General features: G+C 26.1%; 1 protein-coding gene across 7 annotated transcripts in view; it reads right to left on the bottom strand.

Annotated features, from left to right (window-relative positions):
* Positions 1-597: 597 nt before the first annotated feature.
* The window catches only part of LOC126551697 (E3 SUMO-protein ligase PIAS1-like), a 44,306-nt gene continuing 24,065 nt past the window's right edge, over positions 598-20,838 (bottom strand). For 3 of the 7 annotated variants that reach the window (XM_050205701.1, XM_050205700.1, XM_050205703.1), the window contains 2 exons: positions 1,634-1,771; positions 598-1,571 (listed from right to left, as the gene is read on the bottom strand). In XM_050205701.1, coding sequence (XP_050061658.1) covers positions 739-1,571; positions 1,634-1,771 — 971 coding nt within the window. In that variant the 3' untranslated portion in view covers positions 598-738. Of the gene's footprint in view, positions 1,572-1,633; positions 1,772-4,582; positions 4,622-6,635; positions 6,747-20,838 lie in introns of those variants that run through there. The other 4 variants (XM_050205699.1, XM_050205702.1, XM_050205698.1 and 1 more) reach the window with 3 other exon arrangements.

The following is a 20,838-nucleotide window of genomic DNA, read 5'->3' as shown; positions in this document are numbered from 1 at the left end:
CATCATGTTTTATACAATATTAAGAAGAAAATAATAATGGTTATATTTAATAAAATGAATAAAACTTAAGATGAAGAAATGTTTAAATGAATATTACCTAATAGTAGTTAAATATTTATTATATATATATATATATATATTATTTGTATGATAATTATTTTTAATGTTATTTTAAAATGTTCTTACCTAGAGATTGTAATATTATTGGTTAACAAAATATTAAATAGCTAAAATAATTTTGAATTCATTATCACTCCTATAGTATATTAATAAACATAATATCAAAGTATTTATTCTGTGATAATATAAAATATTATGTAGATCAGTTGTTATTTTATCAGATTTTCCACAGGTTGCTTTTAAGAGATAGGAAAAATATAGATTTTATTATTTAATGTACTAGCTATAGTAACCAAATTCCATTGCTAACATAATCAAATTATAATTTGTCTGCAGCATTAACCTAAAGAATGTAAAAGAAAGTGATGTCACTATTTTCAATTTAATAAACTATAAAATATATTATTAAATAGGTACTATAATAAAAAGAAAACATAATTAATGTATAAATATTTTAATGCTTATTAAATGCCATTCTATTAAACATTTTTATCTTAAATATTATATTGTTTATACATGGATTGCATTACATTAATTTTAAAAGCTTATAGTATCAAAATTACTTATAATATTAACAGAAAAATAAAAAATAAAAATAAATTAGGAGGCCTCAGCCTTTCAGTCGATTTCAATTACTACTCCTTGTTCAGAACTGGTACCAGCTTCGTCATCGTCACGAGGGTTTATTGTTTCTTCGACAGCTCTCCATGTGCCATCAGCCAAAATTTCAATATTTGACTCGTCAAGCGTTGTACTTGAGACAACTTCTAAAAAGTAACTATCAATTTTTAGATCGTCAAACAAACAAAGCTTGTTACATATTGGACACAGCCAAGTTTCTTTTTTCTCATTCATTAAAATGAATGTTTTCGCATCAAAACATTGTAAATGATTACAATGTATCGATTTTATGGGTATCTTTATTCTAACTAGACCCAATGGACACACCAAAGTAAGACGATGAGATATTGTAGCCAAATCTTGATCAACATTTGAATACGATTTAATAATATAATCTTTAGTGTGTTCTGAACTTATTCTGTCTTGGTCTTGGAGTTTCTTCATTAATGTATCGACCGTTAATTTTTTTACAAAAAACATTGCAAAAACATATTTTTTTGTATCCGGAGTCCAATATATTGCGATGTTGTTATTTCCGTCGATTGAAGAAAGTTCTACATTTTCAGTGCAATTGATAGGTGTTGCAGTTCGTCTAAGCTCAAATCCTTGTTGAGTTGGCGGTAATGGACAGTTTTGCATATTAACTCGTATTTGTAGGCTGAGAGGCCTGTCGTCTGGTGACTCATTAGGTACAGGCTCTATTAACTGACACATTCGAATTTGAAACTGATAAGAAGTTTCATATTTTCCGTGAGAATAATAACGACTCCCGGCTACGAGATGGGCGTGCTCGTCTGACATATTAAAGTTGAACGTAGCTTCTTTCATACCTGAAATAAAATAGATATTAAAAACATAAATAAAATAAAAAATAATCATAAAATATTGCTACCTCTAGGAACATCTTGTAAGGTACATTTTTTCGTGCCAGTTAGAAGAGTTGGTTTAATGACTTCATCGATAACTTCATAAAATGGTATGTTTTTAAATTTGATTTGGGCTACAGAATCCATATTATTATTCATGGTCACTAAAAAAAAAAAAAAAAAATTTAATTTATAGTTGTAGGTAGTACCTAAACACAAATAAGAATAAGAATATCTTTAATTATGGGATATTATATCTGTAACTTTATTAGACTTGTATGAAATTAAATCTATGATGCCTAACCAGATAAAATCCTGTAAAGGGTGAGAAAGTTTTGAAACTTTGTTCCAAGACGAATCAATTTGAATTTTTTTTGGATACTAGATGTCTAGATAAGCTTTCAAAAGAGCAAACTTAAGCTAGTTAATGAGTAGCTCTTTTATTCAAGTTTAATAGTACAACATAATTATATATTACTAATAATTATAAATAAGATATAATTATTATTTTATTTAAAAAAAAACTGAATAATTATTACGTATTTTCCTGATTACGGGTGACGCTCTACATTCAATAATAAAGACAAGATAAAAAATTGAATCCAAAAAACGAATCGAATAAGATTGACAATTTGTAAGGAAAACCCGATGAACCTATTAAACAAAAACATCTTAAAACTAATTACACATTACGTGTTTTAGACTTTTACTTTATTTATGTATAAATGTTATAGGTATTATTATAGATATCTTTAGTTTAATAATTGATTTTTATTCTTTTTATAATGTAGTATACATTTAGATACTTTATGTCCGAAAGGGAAACATGGCCAAAGAATAATATTCGAGCATAACTTAATGAAATGACAATCAAATTTTAATGTTAGTATTAAATATGAAATACATTTACATTAGCTGATAAAATATTATATTATAAAAAAAAACCATATTATCGATTGTTTATCAAGGAATCTAAACATTGCAATTGCATATTAGTTCTAGAGCATACTGTTAATCCCTGTTAGCTTCAGAAAGCTCTAGTGCAAACTATGAGACGACTGTAAGAATTATTTTATTTAAACCATAATTATTTGAAATTCATTAGAATATATTACGAATAATGTTCAAACCATTAACTTTGTTTATTTTCCATAATATAAGAATTATATTTATATTTTGTTTGCGTAAATGATTTATTACCAACATTTTTAGTTATTAAATAATTTTCATGATTTCTGTCTAGTTTAATGTAGAAGATAATATATTAAATAAATCGAAAGAAAAAATTATGGTTGTAGAATTGTACTCAAAAAATTCTAAATTAAATGAACAGTGTCGCAAAACTGTTATTGATACTGTTATTGAATACCTCCTTCAATATAAAATCCATGGAAATCCAAAACTTTTTGAACATATAGCTATTATTATATAATATACGTTTTTTGCACTTTTATTTATATTTAAATTAATTACTTAAAATTATACGGTACCAAAAAAAAAAAAAAATGATGTTGAAAAATATATTAACTTTATGCTCAAAGCGAATTACTAAGCTAAAATTTTTAATTGATGTCTGTTATCAGAGTATAAATAAAAATATAAAAATTTCGAAATGAAAATAAAATGTGCAACTGACAATAATTATATTTGACGATTTAAAAAAAAATGTTTAATTATAAAAATATATTCATAATATTATATTAATATGTCGTATGTAGAAAACTATCATTTTTAACCACGCCAATTATTAAAATCATTGTCAGTTCTAAGCCTCTTAGTGGGAAAGGAAATGAGTGTTTTCTAAAACAATTAATCCATTATCAATAACAGGATAAAAATAATTTATCCTAATTAGATAGTTTAGTATAGAGTATAGACGTACCTATATCATATTCAAATTATTTATATTAAGAACATTTCCAAATTTTAAGCAGTTTAAAAATGTATAAAACATTTCCTCAATTATAGTACTATTAGGTTACATATTTGTGTACTTATTTAATTTATATGTTCATCAGTGACGTTTACAGGGGGATGTTTTGGGTGTGCAAACAATCCCGAAATATTTGGTTTTTGATATAAAAATTTAATACTAACAAATTAACATCATATATATAATAAGAATAAAAATAATTAAGTATGTTTATTAAAAAAAAATTTTTCTTTTTGAACAGTATTTCTAAATCTTTTAATAAATCAATACGATTGAGTGGTATACTGTCTTATTACATTTATTCTTGTATATTTAAATTGAGATATATTTTGGTTTATGGCAATAATTCTTCATGAATATTTATAGAAAAAAATTCAAATTCCAAATGTCTATAAATCACTAAATAATAGTAGAAATATTAAAAAAGTATACTTTGCGTATAGAAAAGCTAACATGAATAATGAACATTTTATTGAATATTTTTTTTAAAAAATATACGATGACTCGTTTTCGAATTACGAAAAATATAAAAAAACCATATGAAGATAAATAGATAAAATTATACGGGTGAATACCATTTCATTTGTCCTAAAAATTTGAACTTCAGTCACAATAATGTAATTTTGCACAACTTTTTTTGTTTTTGGTATATCATATAGAAAAACTAATTAAGAATGTTTAATTACATTTTAAAATCTTGAATATAAAAAGAAGCATTTTAATGAATTTAATCTGGGTAAAAAATTATAGTGTTTTTTTATTATTTTATCAAAATTCTAAGTTCAAATATTTATAAAAAACAGTATGTGGTTATAAATTTTCGATATTTTTTAGTTGGTGAAATGAAAACTTTTAAATGTAGGTAGGTACCTATAGGTATTACGAATTTTATTATACGCAAAGACACTTTTAAAATCAGTTGATTAATTTAAAAATATTATAATAAATATTTATGATATGAACCTATTCATACTATTTTATGACATTTACAGTAAGTTGTTACTCAAAAGTCAATAATAATATAATCCAATATACTATATACCTAGTGATATTGGAAAGCTCAAAATTTTATTACACCTTTCTGTAAATGCAGAAAAAAAATTTTACACACCGCCTGCAGTATATAAATATATAACATTTTAAAATAAAATAAAAATGTCTGAGTAAAATTCGTAATAATACCTACCTATTATATATGTAAAAGTTTAAATGCCTGCAAATAATGTTTTAAATTTAAAAATAACAAGACAATTAAAACTGTTATTTATCGTTTAAATAAGTAATGCCAAATTCGGAATCAAAAAATCTACAAAAAATAATTGCACTAATATTTTTTTTTTAGATTTTATAGTTTCAGCATGATATATTTATTAAAAATCTTAATCTTGTATTATATTTTTAAAAATTAAATGTAAATTGAAACGGTTTATAGATTTCTAATAAATTAATGAATAGTTACTATATTTTGCAACTTTGACAAATTTCGTTAAATAAGTACCAATTTCAAATATAAAATAATTATTAGGTATGTACTATAGATTTTGGATATCTTTTAAACGAGAAATTAATATCTTACGAGAAGCTTTGTACTAAATTTTTAAATATTTATAGAAAAAAAATTAAAAAATGTTTACGTCTTTAATTATGCTAAAAAAGAGTCGAAATATTTTGAAATAATATTCCAATATAATAGTTAATAATGAATAAATAATAATGTAAATACCAATTTCTGTAGACTGTAATGCTTGATATGATGAGAAAATCGCACAAGTCAAACTGTGGATGCGGAGAATTGAACGCGATGAACACACTGATCTGACTGATTGGGATGAATACAATTTAACAGTGGCTTGCATTAGAGACGGAGCGATACTCTATAACGCTCGACACAAATAGCGGGAGACGGTGTAGTATCTTGGACTGACCGTAGCTGGTCCAGGTAAGAGAAGAATTCAAATATTTTAATAAAACTATTGATACGACGATACCTACCCGTCGCGCAACAAAACAGTTATTTTTCTTTTTATTTAAACATTGGGTACAAAAATGTGTTGTTCTTTTATTCAAGTAGGTAAAATGAAATGGCTAAGGACCCATCTCCGTCGCTAGTCGAAACAGATTTGTATGAAATACGCATGAAAATGAAAATGAAATGAAATGACGCGTCTGTTTATGTGTGTGTATAATATGTGTTTGTATACGAGAAGTTCAGTGGGGAGGACAATGATCGGGAAATCGAACTAAATCGTCTTGTTTATCCTTGTGGACCATTTGACTAAAATAATATTATGATTTTTATATTTATGAAATTTACAAGTGCATAGTATGCATTGATTATATTATATTATATTATATTTGAACATAGTCAATAATAGAAAATCGTGTATAAATCTAAAGTTTTAAATGCGAAATAAAAACGGGCACGTCAATTGTAATTTATGATCCGTGAAATTCTAAGCTATTTAAAAATAAATTCTATGAACTATAAATTTTTCGAAATGTGTAACATATTATTTTATAACGGTGCATATGATATTTTTTTTTATATCGTGGTCACTTTCATCATAATTGGCGTACCTATGTTATTACTTATTAAACATTTTTATTTTTATTAATATATTAAAAATACAGTTTCAAATGTTAACGATTGATTTTTTAACTATATAAAATTCACATAATATATATAAAAAAAATTATTATTATAAAATAAATAAATCAGTTTGTTCGTAAATTGGTTGCCGTAAATATTATTATAAAATGATTAACAAGACCCAAAATATATAATTTAATTTTAACTTATAACTTTATAAGTCTTGTAAAGCAATGCATAATACTTTATAAAACTCGTGAATAAAAAACCTAATTAGAATATGTAATTAATTAAGTAATGATACCTATATAGCCTATGTCTGCCGAATTAATTGAATACACAATGCATGTAAAGAATCACTTTCGAAAACAATTTAAATATATTTTTTCTTCTTACTCTAAACGCTTAATTGTCCATACTTCTAATCCACCCTTTACGTCGTTAGAATTTAAATAAAATAAAATAAAATAATATTTTATTATTTGTGTAAATAAAAAACACATACCTGAGTTAACGAGACAAACACGAGATGAACAGATGACAATTGTATTCTCTTCCACAGTTTCACGGTACCGCGCTGCTATGACTCAAAAACGAGACTGAGTGGATCTGTAAATTGTAGTGTAGGTACCTACTGTGTACGATACTCATTGGCAGACTATAGTGAGCGCAAATATATTTTGTAACGAAATTGTTTACCTACTCCCAACGACGACAGATTAGGCGCCGCCTATCGCTGCTCCCCGCCATTTAACGGAATGTAGCTAGACGGACCGTGAAGTCATAATACCATAAACGTATTCAATTTATTTTTATGTTCAAAATAATTAATTGAGCATTAATATATTTTTAATAGGTAAAAGGTCCTCAATCGGGTTTCAACCATAATTAACTATTATGTAAATTGAATATTATAATGACGACTTATATTTCAATAATGATAACCCTAATTGATTTTAACGTCATAATGACAAGTGATTAGTATTTATATTTAAAAACATGTAGGACCCTCTCCCCAGACATTTTTTTAAGTTACAGAATTGCTACAATAGTTAAATAAATTAAGGGTTTTATTTATTACTAAAATATAGACGTAGGTAGATCATTCACTTGAAACGAATTCATAACTCATAACATATCTATGTACATTTTACAAAAATTTATATTCACAGTCATTACCAGGGTTGGGATTTTATAGTACTTAAAATTGTATAAATATTGCTAAATACGTTACAATATATTATTATATAATAAATGCTAATACCAGTGTTATAACTTATATCTAAGTTATATCACATCAAAATTTTTCGTATTTCATTCCGGTTCTAACTTGTTGGTAGTCAGTGGCAATTACTCACTATTTCTACCTGGTTTAATCATAATTGTTAAACAGATAATTTATTTAATTTATTCAAAAAAGTTGCAATTTTTAAATGCTCACAAATTGTTTTATCGCATGTACTCACATACATATTACATACATGCATACTTTAAATAAATCGGGCTAAGTATATATAGTATATTCATATGGAGTGTATACATATATAATATAAACTAATCATTATAAATTCTATTGAATATATTATTAAATTCGATGAATTTGAACGTGAACTAAGTTCTTATTTTATATTTATGACGATTTTAAAGTTTTGGGTTTGCTCATTGACAATTTTTAACTTTTTTATTCTTGATAATAATATGAACTATAGTTTTTAATTTATATATAATACATCACTAGTTCAGCTATGAACTAAAATTTGAACGATTTTATATTTAATGTCTTGAACAAGTTCATTTTTATAACGAAATTTTTCCCATCACTGATTATAATATTATGTTACCGGAACATATATGGCATTTTGTCAACGTTAACAATGGCTAGTCGATAACGATAACGCCTGGTTTAGTAAGGAATTAGCGTCAACAACTAATTATTGATGAAAACTCCTAATAAAAGAAGGAATTTATGATAGAATTAAAAATCGAATAATATACCTATTATAAAATCCATAATTTTGGATGTATCATAATCTTATATAATATTATTGCCTGTTGCGTCCCGACTAGGTCGTGTCGTATACGCCGATTACTCGGACGTATACCAAAATAAAGTTAAACACAAAATAACGCAAAATACTTTATTTGAAGTTTGAACACGACGTCCGGTGGTGATCGAGTCACACGATCACCACCACTGACTCCCTTTGCTGTCTTAGCCATCTCACTTATATATTATACACTTACAATCGAATTACTATCGATTGTTCTACATTTTTCTATTACTACGTTAAATTTACAGTTTATAGACACTATGACACTATGATTATTATGTAATTGTTATTTTAACCCGATTAGTAAATTATTAAACAAATTTATTTACATTTCTTATTATTATATTTTGCTTACTATGCTACTGTAATATAAAGTTTACGGATACTGAATTGCACAATTGTTATTTTAACCTATTTGTGTGAATAATTAAGTATTGCTTAACTTATTGAATTTTACTGTTTTACTTATTATCTATAGTTTTTCTTAACTTATTTCTTACGTACTAACATCTCTTATAAAATATTCATACATATAATACAACAGTCGATTCATGCATCAACGTACAAAATGAATAAGTCGTGTTATTCAAGCATAAGTTAACGTTTATTAAAATATTTCTTGCACGAATACAGTTGTATTAGCTTAAGATTAAATTATATATAGTAAGATGGTGAGTGGTGTTACGACCGGCCTCTGAGTGTCATAGATATCCCTATTCGTTGGTTATACTGTAACCGTCTGTCGAGCTCTTGTCTCAGTCTTCCTTGTATATGATTTCTTACAAGAGTGGGTGGTGACTCCGTCATATGAGGGGTCCCGAAAAGACTGCTTGTGTATTCTTATCCATGATTCTTATCGAATCGCTAAGACATCGAGTTTTGACTTTTTGCAAAGAGACGTGTGGTTTTACTTTAATTGTTAAATTAATATACTAATATAATATTCCACACTCTCATGTCCTGTACTCGTATGCCTGTAGTATTAATTATATAAGTTATGGAAAGTTGACAATGTATGATATTATGCGTATAAAATAATTTATACGGACAGTATAGGTCCGTAATAATATTATTGTGTACTACATTGGTATTATTTTTATTACTATGATGTTAATATTTTACTTGTACCTTAGAATAGAGCAATCACAGTCCATTTTTAAGCGCATTTCATTTAAGTTCATTTTGAAACCAATATTATTAAACATAATTAATATATTAACAGTTAACACTTCATTAGGTATTTCAATGCACCAACTTACAGTACTGTGTCATTAATATATTTACATTTGTCAATTTTATTATAAGTTATTACCAATAAAACGGTAATATATAAAACCAGGTTCATCTTATACTTCGTAGGACATAGAATCTATATTCAATAATCAGACCTATCATCACAGAACACCAATGAAGTTGTTATATATTTGTTTTGAATATTTCATACGGATTTATAGCATTATGCATAATACAAGTATTGAAAATGTTAATACACTGTATTGAACATTTTAACAACGACGTCATTTTATTAGTTTATGAATAGGTAATTTGAAAAACTTAATGACATCAAAATATATTATACATTTTTTCAAAGGCGGGTTATATTTTAAAAATGTCTATGCGTTTAAAATTGACTTATTCGTGCTGTTAAACATATTAAAAGAAATAGTAGGTATACTAGCTATACTCACACGTCGTTAATTAAAAATATAGATTTCTTTCGAGACCATCATTATTAACATCGTGTATGATATATGTTACACAGTACAATATGATTTTAATTTTGACTCATTCATAAATGATAATATATGGTTACATAAATATCAGATAATGATTTAAACACATTTAAGACCTGATATCCGTTGAAAATACTTTTAGAAAAGTCAGATATGGGATAAAGTCTATCATTTTTGATATAATATATTGTGATAAAAATAATTAAATCTTGAACTGTTTAATATCATAAAACGAATTAAATCAATTATTACAAACATTATAGTTAGTTAGCGATAACAATATTCAACACAATTATTATTGACAAGTTGTACTAATTATTTATTATCGAAGTCATTTCATATATGGGATTTTTTTATCCGTATAATATTAATAATAATTTACCAAATATATTTAAATACAATATTATCTAATTTAAATTTTTTTCTTAGTTAATTAATAAGTTTTTTATTACGATATATGTTTTAGATATACACATGGTGATTTAGCTATATGTTTTAACCACCTATAAGAAAATTACAATTTTATTTTGTTTATTTATAATTTATCATAGTTTAATTTAAAATGTTATTTCTTTCTTTAAAGGTACTTTAATGGTTAAGTTAAAATATGTAATTCCAGTGATCCTTATTAGTTATTATCGTTATATGACTCGAAAATATAATATTTATATTAATATAAATGTAGTTAAATTAAAAAAATATATATATTAAATTAAACTATATATTTTTTTTTATGTCAATTTCTACATGTAGGTAATCGAGTTTATGATATAAATTTAATTTATAACATGTTTAAGCGTTCTTGAAAAAATATACTTAGTAGTAGGAAAATTTTATATTCTTAACGACTTAATACAATATGTGATTTCATTTATATTAGACAAATATAATAATATCAATTATTCAATGGAAACTGCTACTAAACGACAACTGAAATTGAAGTTAGTAATAATACCTATTAATTAATATTTCACTATTAATTATAATTTACAAACGCGTACAGCGTTTTCTACACACAATTAAGCAAAGTGCAATAATGATAATATTTCGAATTTTTAAATTTATTAATACAACATCATGTGATACTAATAATTACTTATTTTCTAGTATGTTAGTCATTAGTCATTAACCATCAATTTAAACATCAAAATTATTGATTTTTAAGACGTTAGTGTGCCCAACATATTATGTACAGTTTTTTTGATAGTTATTATTTATTATTCGTTAAAATTAAATCGGAATTCTTAATCATAAAACAAACACGGCCCGTACAAGCCGCTGCTCCGGAACGGCGCGCACGAATCGCAATACTTGTTGCGGCCGGTCCCGTCTTAAGTGCCCGGCGGGCCCCAGTCTGCCGATTCAGGAATAATAATAAAAAAATGTGTATAGTCGTGTATTATAAATCGTGACGTATTTTCATCTTATGGCTTGTGTGTCGCAGCCATACAAATTTTATCCCAGCTCGGGTATAGAAGTTTTACTTCAACAATAGACAATTTTAAATGTTTATAAGTGCCTATAACTACAAAAGAGTAAAAATATTTTGAAAATTTTACTGAATATAGAAATTTTTTTAATAAATATAAATATATGATGACGATTTTACTATTTTCACTAACAGTGTACCTATATAGTAGTTAAGTTAAGGTAATGACGATTTTTTATAAGTAATTTAGTAATTCGCATTATCTTAGTGCATTAAGTAAGTCTAAACTTTAGCTAAACATCTTAACCATGACTATATTATTCTTATATATTACAAATTTAGTTATTCCTAATTTTTATTAGGTAACATGATTTATTTGTCTGTTTCACGTTTTTCACGTCCGATCTGCTGGTTTATTGATAAATATTAAATTAAATTATGCTACAGTGCTATATTTATAAAGATCATGTATGAGTATTAATATTCAATTTTAACATATTGGTATAATATTTTTTTGTTTATATATTATGCAAATTTTACATCGTGTTATTAAGTTAATTTTTCTTTTGATATTATGTAACATAAAACATTTAACATCATGCAAGGAGAATAAATTTGGTAAGCTCAATTTTCTATACTTTACCAATAGTACTTCTGTATTTAATTTATAATGATTATAGATAATTAAGTATAATTCTATGATTTTAAATTTATGAAAAAATTGTATTTAAGTACTTATATTTTGAATGAATTTGATAAAATGATATAGTATACATTCTATAGTAGTATACCATGTATGTATATTGTATATATTCAATAAATATTAGACATATTATTATGCAAAATATAATATTTAGGCATATTATGATACACTTACTTGGTTGTATTATAGTTCTTTCCTACATTTTTTTCCAAGTAGTAAAATAAATAAAACAATACTTATTGCAATGCCACCTCCATCCGCCGCAATATATTCACGATACCAGTTATTTGTGTATAGTAATCATGGGCTTAGGTAAGGGAATGTTTTGGGTGTTCAAACACCCCCAAAATTAAAAATAAAACAATTATAAAAAATATATTGTGGATTAAATTTAATATACCTATATATCTGACCAAAACCCCCCTCCGAAAATATTTTCTATCTACGTCAATAATAGCAATCAGTATCGTACAAAATATATCCATTACCTACAGTAATTGTATTCACTTGACACTTCTACACTCTACAGCCACCTTATTTGCATATCTTTTTTTTGGAAATCAAGTAAATGTGTTCGCGCCGCCTCACCGATCGACACACACACACACCCTCACGCACTCGTAATTATTGTCATATCTGTTTATTTATTTTTGTTTGTTTAATGGTCGCGTGAATTATATAACTTGCATTACTTATTATATTACGACGGCGTGTTATCTGCCGCCGTACCTGCTCGCTGGTGCACGCGGATTTTAACACGGCCGCCGTAATATTAATCAGTCTTCTTTCCAGCGTTGATCCATAACACAAAAGTTCGTACGCTAATTGCCACGTCGTTACAATTAATTTGCAAAGTATAAGTTAGTGGTTGCGAATCGCCACTTTTTCTAATTTATAAAGTTCGTGGACGCAAATCGCTACTTTTATTATTTTATTTGTTTGGGCGCTAATCGCCACCCTTTTTTATTATTATATCATTATATTATATAATATAGTGTCGCCATAATTATTATATTTTTATTCTTTTTAAATTGTGTGCGCGCTAATCGCCACCAATCATACATTTTTTTGTACGTATTATTGCGTTTTTGTCGGCGCTAATCGCCTTGTTTATTTATTATATTATTTTCGTGTATTATTTAAATTATTTCTATTTCGTGTTCGTGTGTATGCAATTATTTATATAGGCTTTTAGGTAGCAGCTGGCCAGCCGAGCACCGACAAATAGTGAGTTATTTTATATTATTGTTTTTATTTATTTATTAATTTACTCAATGAGCTAAAGGAACTATATATTTCCTCTATATCATTATTATTATATCTTTTTTTAGTGTTGGGCCAGAAGGGCCGTAATTATTATTCTTTATTATCAATTTATTAAACAGCAACACCTTTACCATATTTACCATTTTATTTATATTATTAGTTACCATTTTTGTAGAGTTACTTGCAGTCCGTTTTAGAATTTAGGTTTTACACACACACAAATATACACACATACACACACCACCGCACACTATAGCACTCTCAGATCTTGCTCGGCGAACCTGTCCACTTTCTGTTGAGTGCTATACATATTGTTTATTGTTGTATTAGGATTTAATGAATTTCAATAATTAAGCAATAATAAAAAATAGTATTTAAATAGGTTAAGATAAAAATTATGAAATATAGTGTTGTTAAACTTTTATATTTTAGTTAGCATAGTAATCAAAACATAGTAGTAAGAAATGTAAATAAAATTAGTTATTGATTGGGTTAAAATAATAATTACGTAAGTTAAGGTGTATGAAATGTAAATTAGTATAATAAGAGAAAGATGTAACAATCGATAATATTACTCAATTGTAAATTTAGTATATAAGAGATATGGTTAAGGCAGAAAAGGGGTCAGTGGTGGTGATCGTGTGACTCGATCACCACCGGACGTCGCGTTCAAATAAAGTATTTCACATCATTTTTGGTTTTACTTTATTTTGGTATACGTCCGAGTAATCGGAGTATACGACAATATATACATACATTTTACACAGGTCGGTCGGTGTGTGTGGGGCGCGAAGTATTTGGGTGACCGGGATGCGCGTAGTGTATGGTCATACGCTCCCGGCCCGCACAAAATGAATTTATTCATTACAATAAGTACATGCAAGTAGGCAGGTACTACAAGTGTTGGTAAAAGACAAAATCATACTAAAATATTTTATAAAATCTTATAGTCTGTCATAACTCATAATCAATGGTTTTTGGAAAATAATTTTCATACAGTTAAGAAAATATATAACTCACGAAAATTTTGGAGTACTCTTTGATCATACAAAAATTATAATAATTATTTTCATCATATATATTGACAAATTATTATTCTACAGTTATGGATTTTTTTTTTCATATAACAGTCACACACAGCAACATCGATGACATTTAATAGCAAAGTTATATTTAGGGTTTTTGTAACATTTCTATAATGATCAAAAGCGGTGGTTCCTAACCTTTTTTTAAACACGGCACACATTTTACACATAATTTTAGTAGGTATTACACGAGAATTCAACGCAGAACCTTTTTTTTAGGTCATCGTATAATGTATTGCATATTGATAAATGGTAATGAAAATTTAGTGTTGGGATTCTTATTTTTAATAATAATACTATAATAGTATACTACCATACTTAAATCACGAATCAACGGTTGATAACCACCGATCTAGTGTCTCGACGAACGGTGACATTAAAAACTAACTATTAAAATAATTTACGAATAGTTTTAAACAGACAATATTATTAACGAAGATAGATTTTAATGTATAGATAATGATACTACAATATTGCAGTGATCATGGAATAATATTTAATCATTAAAGGTTTCAATAATTGTTGAATATTTAACAATCTATATGTTTTCGAATATTTATATTTATGGGCATTGGGCAAGACGTATCCGATTATTTTCAGCCAGTTTGGAATGCAGAATCGGTAAAGGCCATTTGTCGGTGACGAAGGCAGTAGAGTATTATAGGTACGAACACAAAAGACAAAAGGTGTAGAGTCCTGCTGCGAACACAGTATTCTGTAGAAGACCCTAAAAAGAGATTGTTATTTGGATCCTACAACAATATTACTTGCTGTGTCCTTTTTCGTTTTTCGTGCGACGCAGAATGTTAGTAGTTTATAACATTTCGATATAATACGAGTATATAATATATGTGTTTTTCTTCTTCTTAGGATTTAACGACCGTTTTTGCCCATACTGTAGAGTTATTATTATTATTACTATATACCCTTATAATAGTTTTCGTGCACTCAATGGTATAATATATTTTTAAAAAATGTAATTTTAAATCTTGACAATATTGTTGACTTCTTGTTGTATTATACTTCATATGGCTTAAATGGAAACGATCGTTATCGAGTGAGAGATCAATAGGTATCTACCTACACAGTACCTACCTATTACCCACAGTAATTTATTTTGTTGAATGTAAGGGAAAAAATATCTTTACAATTGAACACGATTTCATTTAAAAAATTTCTTATTTCAAAATTAATAAAGCGTAGTCGTTTAAAAAAAATTCAACTCCCATGTATAATTGCGGTAAATCGCTGTCGGTCATTTTATTTAACGCCCATAGAAACGTAATAGGTATATCATCGTAAAATATATGTCCAGTTTGAAATTACTTCAAATCAGCATGTTGATACATTTAGTTTATAACATTTTCTTATTCATAAAACAAACATTTTTTCATGTGTTCTAGTCGGTTATATTCTAAAGTTATAATCTAGGACGTTTCACCTCTCGTGCCTTTTCGCCTCTGATACAATGGACGTCCCCCCCCCCCCGAACGGGACAATTTCCCCCCGGACAAGAAAAATAAATATTAGACAATAATAATATAAAATGCAAACACATAAATGTATAAATAATTAAATTAATATATAAATATAATTGTATAAATGTACATACTGTACATAAATGTTACAACATTTAAGTAATACAAAATATCAAAAGTATCATAACACTGTTGATATTAAAATAAAATATTAAACAGTGAAAATCAAAAATAAGACAGAATAAAATAAAACTATTGATAAAAAATAAATATAAAAATAAATTTTTATTGAAGCACTTAAGTAGTTGAGTAGCTCATCTGTAGATAAGTTTCAATAAAAATCAAAATATATTTGGATGATTAATTCGCACTTGTGTTTCAGATTTATTATTCCACCCTTCCGAATTATTGTTTGTTTTATTAACAAATTGTGAAAAATGCTCTACAAAATAAGAAAATGCATTAAAATCGTAAAAATTTCTTTAAATTATCAATATCATATATTAAGATGATCGTATATTTCTGGTAAAACCAAAGTACCTGTTTTCAAATCAATTATTATGTAAAAATATAAATAATATTCGGGAAGGAAACGTCTCAATCCGGGGGTGAAATGTCCAGTACAGCTAAAATTCCCGGGTGGGGGGAAGGCACAGGGGAGAAACATCCATATAAAATGTTAAATACCTATACATAAATATTTAAACAATTATTTGATTAGTGATTGACATAATTATTATTGTCAAAAGTCAACTTTTAATAAAACATTATTTTAATATGAGATTTAGTTATCTAAATTATACATAGGTAGTTTAATTTTTCTCGGATCGCTTTTATGATAAATTATGTATTAAATTTGAATTTAATGATATATTATTGTACTGGCACTCTCTATTATCCGTCATGAGTCACCGTCAAAAAAAAATTAATAATGTGATCGCGATAAATTTGTCGTGATGACTAATGTGGTGACTATAAAGCATATTATAAAAGAAATGTTGAATATAAATGCAATTAACTCGATAAAGTCTGCGGTAACAAACAAATTAAATAGTATTTTTTAGTATGGTATTATTTTTGTTAAAACATATTATATATTATTTATTATTATTTTATTATTTTTCTCCGCAAATGATGTTGTAAAATAATATATGTTTATTCAAAAATTATGTTTTGTATTATTGCATTTCTACAGTACATGAAAAACGATTATATAAACAAACGGTTAACCAGTTTATATCATTAAGAAAATTTTATGTTATATTATTAAATTCTGTCATTATGAGCAAAGTGATGAATGAATTGATTTTTCAATGATGTAAAACAGATGTCATAAATGGGTCACTTTTTATAGTCAGCAATTCGGCATTAATAAACCAAAACCTGGACATTTTTAACGTTGGGTAAAAATGTATAGGTAGGTAGGTATATTTCATATTATTGCATATACATACTTAATACATAGATATAGATTGGCATTTGATGGTAATTTCATACAATTAAGAACTGAACAATTAAAACTAAATAATATGTAGGTATATAGATAACCACATTAAACCACAATACGAAAATATTTTCAATAATAATTAACCTTTATCTTTGGGCTTTGACAACAATAATTATATCAATCACTAACTAAATATAATGGTTTAAATATTTTATTTACTTATTTAAAATATATTTATATTAAGCTATTTGAGGAGTACATTTAATTGAAATTGATTTTAAATGAATGCCCGACGTTATAACAAAAATTAGTTTGTCCTGTATCTGACCTTAATACATACTTACGACTGATATCATTTTAATGTGGTGATTTTTAAGCATTATAGGTAATCTTATATATTATATGTTATATATTGTAGTATATATATAATATATAATATTAATAATTAACTAATATACTTTGTAAAATTTAAAATACAGTAAAACCTCAATTATCCGGACTAATTGGGGCTCTATAGGTTGTCCGAACTAATGAAAGTCTGGATTAAAAAATAACCAATAATCGTAAATTACAAATTTAAGAAAATGTTATATCAAAATTTTAATCTAATTTATTTATGATATATCTAACAATATTAAACCTAAAAAAATAGTACATACCTAGATGTATTATAATGTTTACATAAACATACATATAGTATACATAAAGCAGGGATGGCCAGCGAGAAGAGACCAAAATGTAAAAAAAAAAGGTCATCATATTATTTATATAATACATAAATAAATTCATATTAAAAAAGTTTATTTGTATAAATACACTTAAAATTATTACCTCTTTACTATAATATTATGCATTAATGCATAAATTAATATTACTTAATGCATTATCAGTTTATTTAAGATTTAAAAAAATTATATTACCTTATTGTATATTATAATAACAGTGAATAAATCAATTTTTTTAAATTTTTTTTTAAAAATCACTCAATATTGATCTCACACACTTAAAACTATATATCACCATAAGTTTTAAAATTTAATCGTGTGTCGGTAACATTATTATAATATTATCGGCGACGAGCCGACGACAGATGCTACCGAAAATAGTTCATGCCGATAATGGTAAATATAATTAGTAAATAGTAAATAGAAATAGGAATATTGTTGGCCGTTGGCGTTATACAAATAACAATAAATAAAAATATTATATAGGTACATAATATAATAGTATATTATTATTTGTAATTTAATAAACAATAGTAAATAGTAATATAAGTTGTTGACGTTATAGAAATAACTATAAATAAAATTATTACGATCAGAAAATCGGCTGGTTTTTAATTTGTTTCTACGCTGTACTGTATAGTAGGTATTAGTGGACTCCTGTAGAGATAGTCTATCTCAGATAGAGTTAATCGCTATAATGTATGAGAGTAACACACACGTAATTTCCGTTCACAATATGTTCCGGTAGAATAGCTTTCATTTGGGTTACAGTAATAGTAATTGTACAACTTTCAAATTTTACCAGCATAAGTATGATGATAATATTCATGCTTATACGTTGGTTTTTTTCGATAGCTATAAGTTACACTCATTTTAAAAGTAATGATTCTATGATATATATCATTATACAGGTACGAAAAACGAATCTGAACCTAACTTGTCAGCCTGGAATATAAACTTTACTTGGCATTGAAAAAGGCGGTTTATGTTTTAATGACCTGAATATTCCGAAATGAAATCATATACAGAATATGTCAATTTAAACAATATTGGTGTATGTTCAAGTTGCTACGACTAGTAATTTTTAACTATAACGAACTTTTAAAATTATTTGATAGTAAATCGTTATTTTACGCGTGAATTTTTGATTTCGAAAAATTTAAACTTTAGATAATTTTTTTTTAATTGCAGGCCAAAACTCCACTTCTTTTACAACTATTGTATCCTGGTATATTATGCACAAACGTAATGTTTTATGATAATGTGTTATCATAACACTCAAGGTTATGTTAAAATAAATAATTCCAGTGATCCTTATTAGTAATTATCGTTATATGGCTCGAAAATATAATATTTATATTAATATAAATGTAGGTAGTTAAATTAAAAAAATATATATAATTAATTAAACTATATTTTTTTCATGTCGATTTCTACATGTAATCGAATTTATGATATAAATTTAATTTGTAACATTTTTAAATGTTCTTGAAAAAATATACTTAGTAATAGGAAACTATTAAATTCTTCACAACTTAATACAATGTGTAATTTCATTTATATTAGACAAATATAATAATATCAATTATTCAATGGAGACTGCTACTAAACGACAACTGTAATTGAATTTAGTAATTATATTAATTATTATTTTATTATCGGTTATAATTTACAAACGCATACATTGTTTTCTACACACAATTAAGCAAAGATAATGATAATATTTTCGAAGAAACGAAAAAATACCAATTTATACAGAGAGTGCGGCAGTCAAATCCGACGATTTAAAAAAACAAAAATAAAATAGAAAAACAATTTTTTAATAATTTTTCACAAACAAATAAAAATTACACTGCAAGTGGGGAATTTCGAAAATCGAAAATGTCTTCTTTGGTTAGCCACACATTATATATTACATAACATACATAAAATCATTATTTTTGTAATATGCTTTTACCGCGAACTGCACATGCTGTTCACTCGACCAATGCTCCATGATAACAACCATGATAATTACGAGTAAATTCCCAAAATCTCTTCCACTCTGGCCCTATCCACCAGGGGCGCCCGGGAATTGGACCATAATTCACCTTTTTTTCCAGAGGTATACGGTAATTGGGCCACTAAAATTTTATATTTATTACAGGTAGGCCCGGCAATTGGGCCACTAAAATCGTATATTTATAATAGGCAGACCCGGTGATTGGGCCACTATAACATTTTAAATTGTAATAAAATAATATTTAATATAGTACATCTTTTTATATAAATTGATACAATTCCTAATACTGCAGCGCATACGAAACTTTACCTTGCCTTATTAAAAGGTAATAAATTATCCAATATCTTATGATATAAAATTATCAATTGTCATAAAATGAAATGGATAAAAATAGTCATACGTGTAGTATGCAAAAATTATGAAACCTAACTTGAACTACAAATGCCGTTGTTACAAATCTTTTCATTCACATTTCAAAAATAATTTCTATATGTTACATCAAAATATATATAATTTTTTAAATGTTTTATTGCAACTTCAATTAGAAGTTTATATTAAGATTAGAAGTATAGGAACAATAAAAACAAGAAAACGAACTTTAGTTCGACAAAATTTTATTCTTAATGAAATTAAAAAATATGAAGAAGGGGAAAATCCCAATTTGAATTTTCACAATTTGTATCATGTTATTTAAAAAAAAAAATTATATTTTTAAATATTATATTAGAAAAAAATTATTTCATATTACTTATGTTTTGACTAACTTTATGGTTCTTATATTATATTTGT

This window comes from Aphis gossypii, chromosome X, assembly GCF_020184175.1.
Source record: "Aphis gossypii isolate Hap1 chromosome X, ASM2018417v2, whole genome shotgun sequence".
Lineage (NCBI taxonomy): Eukaryota > Metazoa > Arthropoda > Insecta > Hemiptera > Aphididae > Aphis > Aphis gossypii.
Note: the sequence above shows the minus strand (reverse complement) of the source record. Positions and strands in the feature narration are given on the sequence as shown.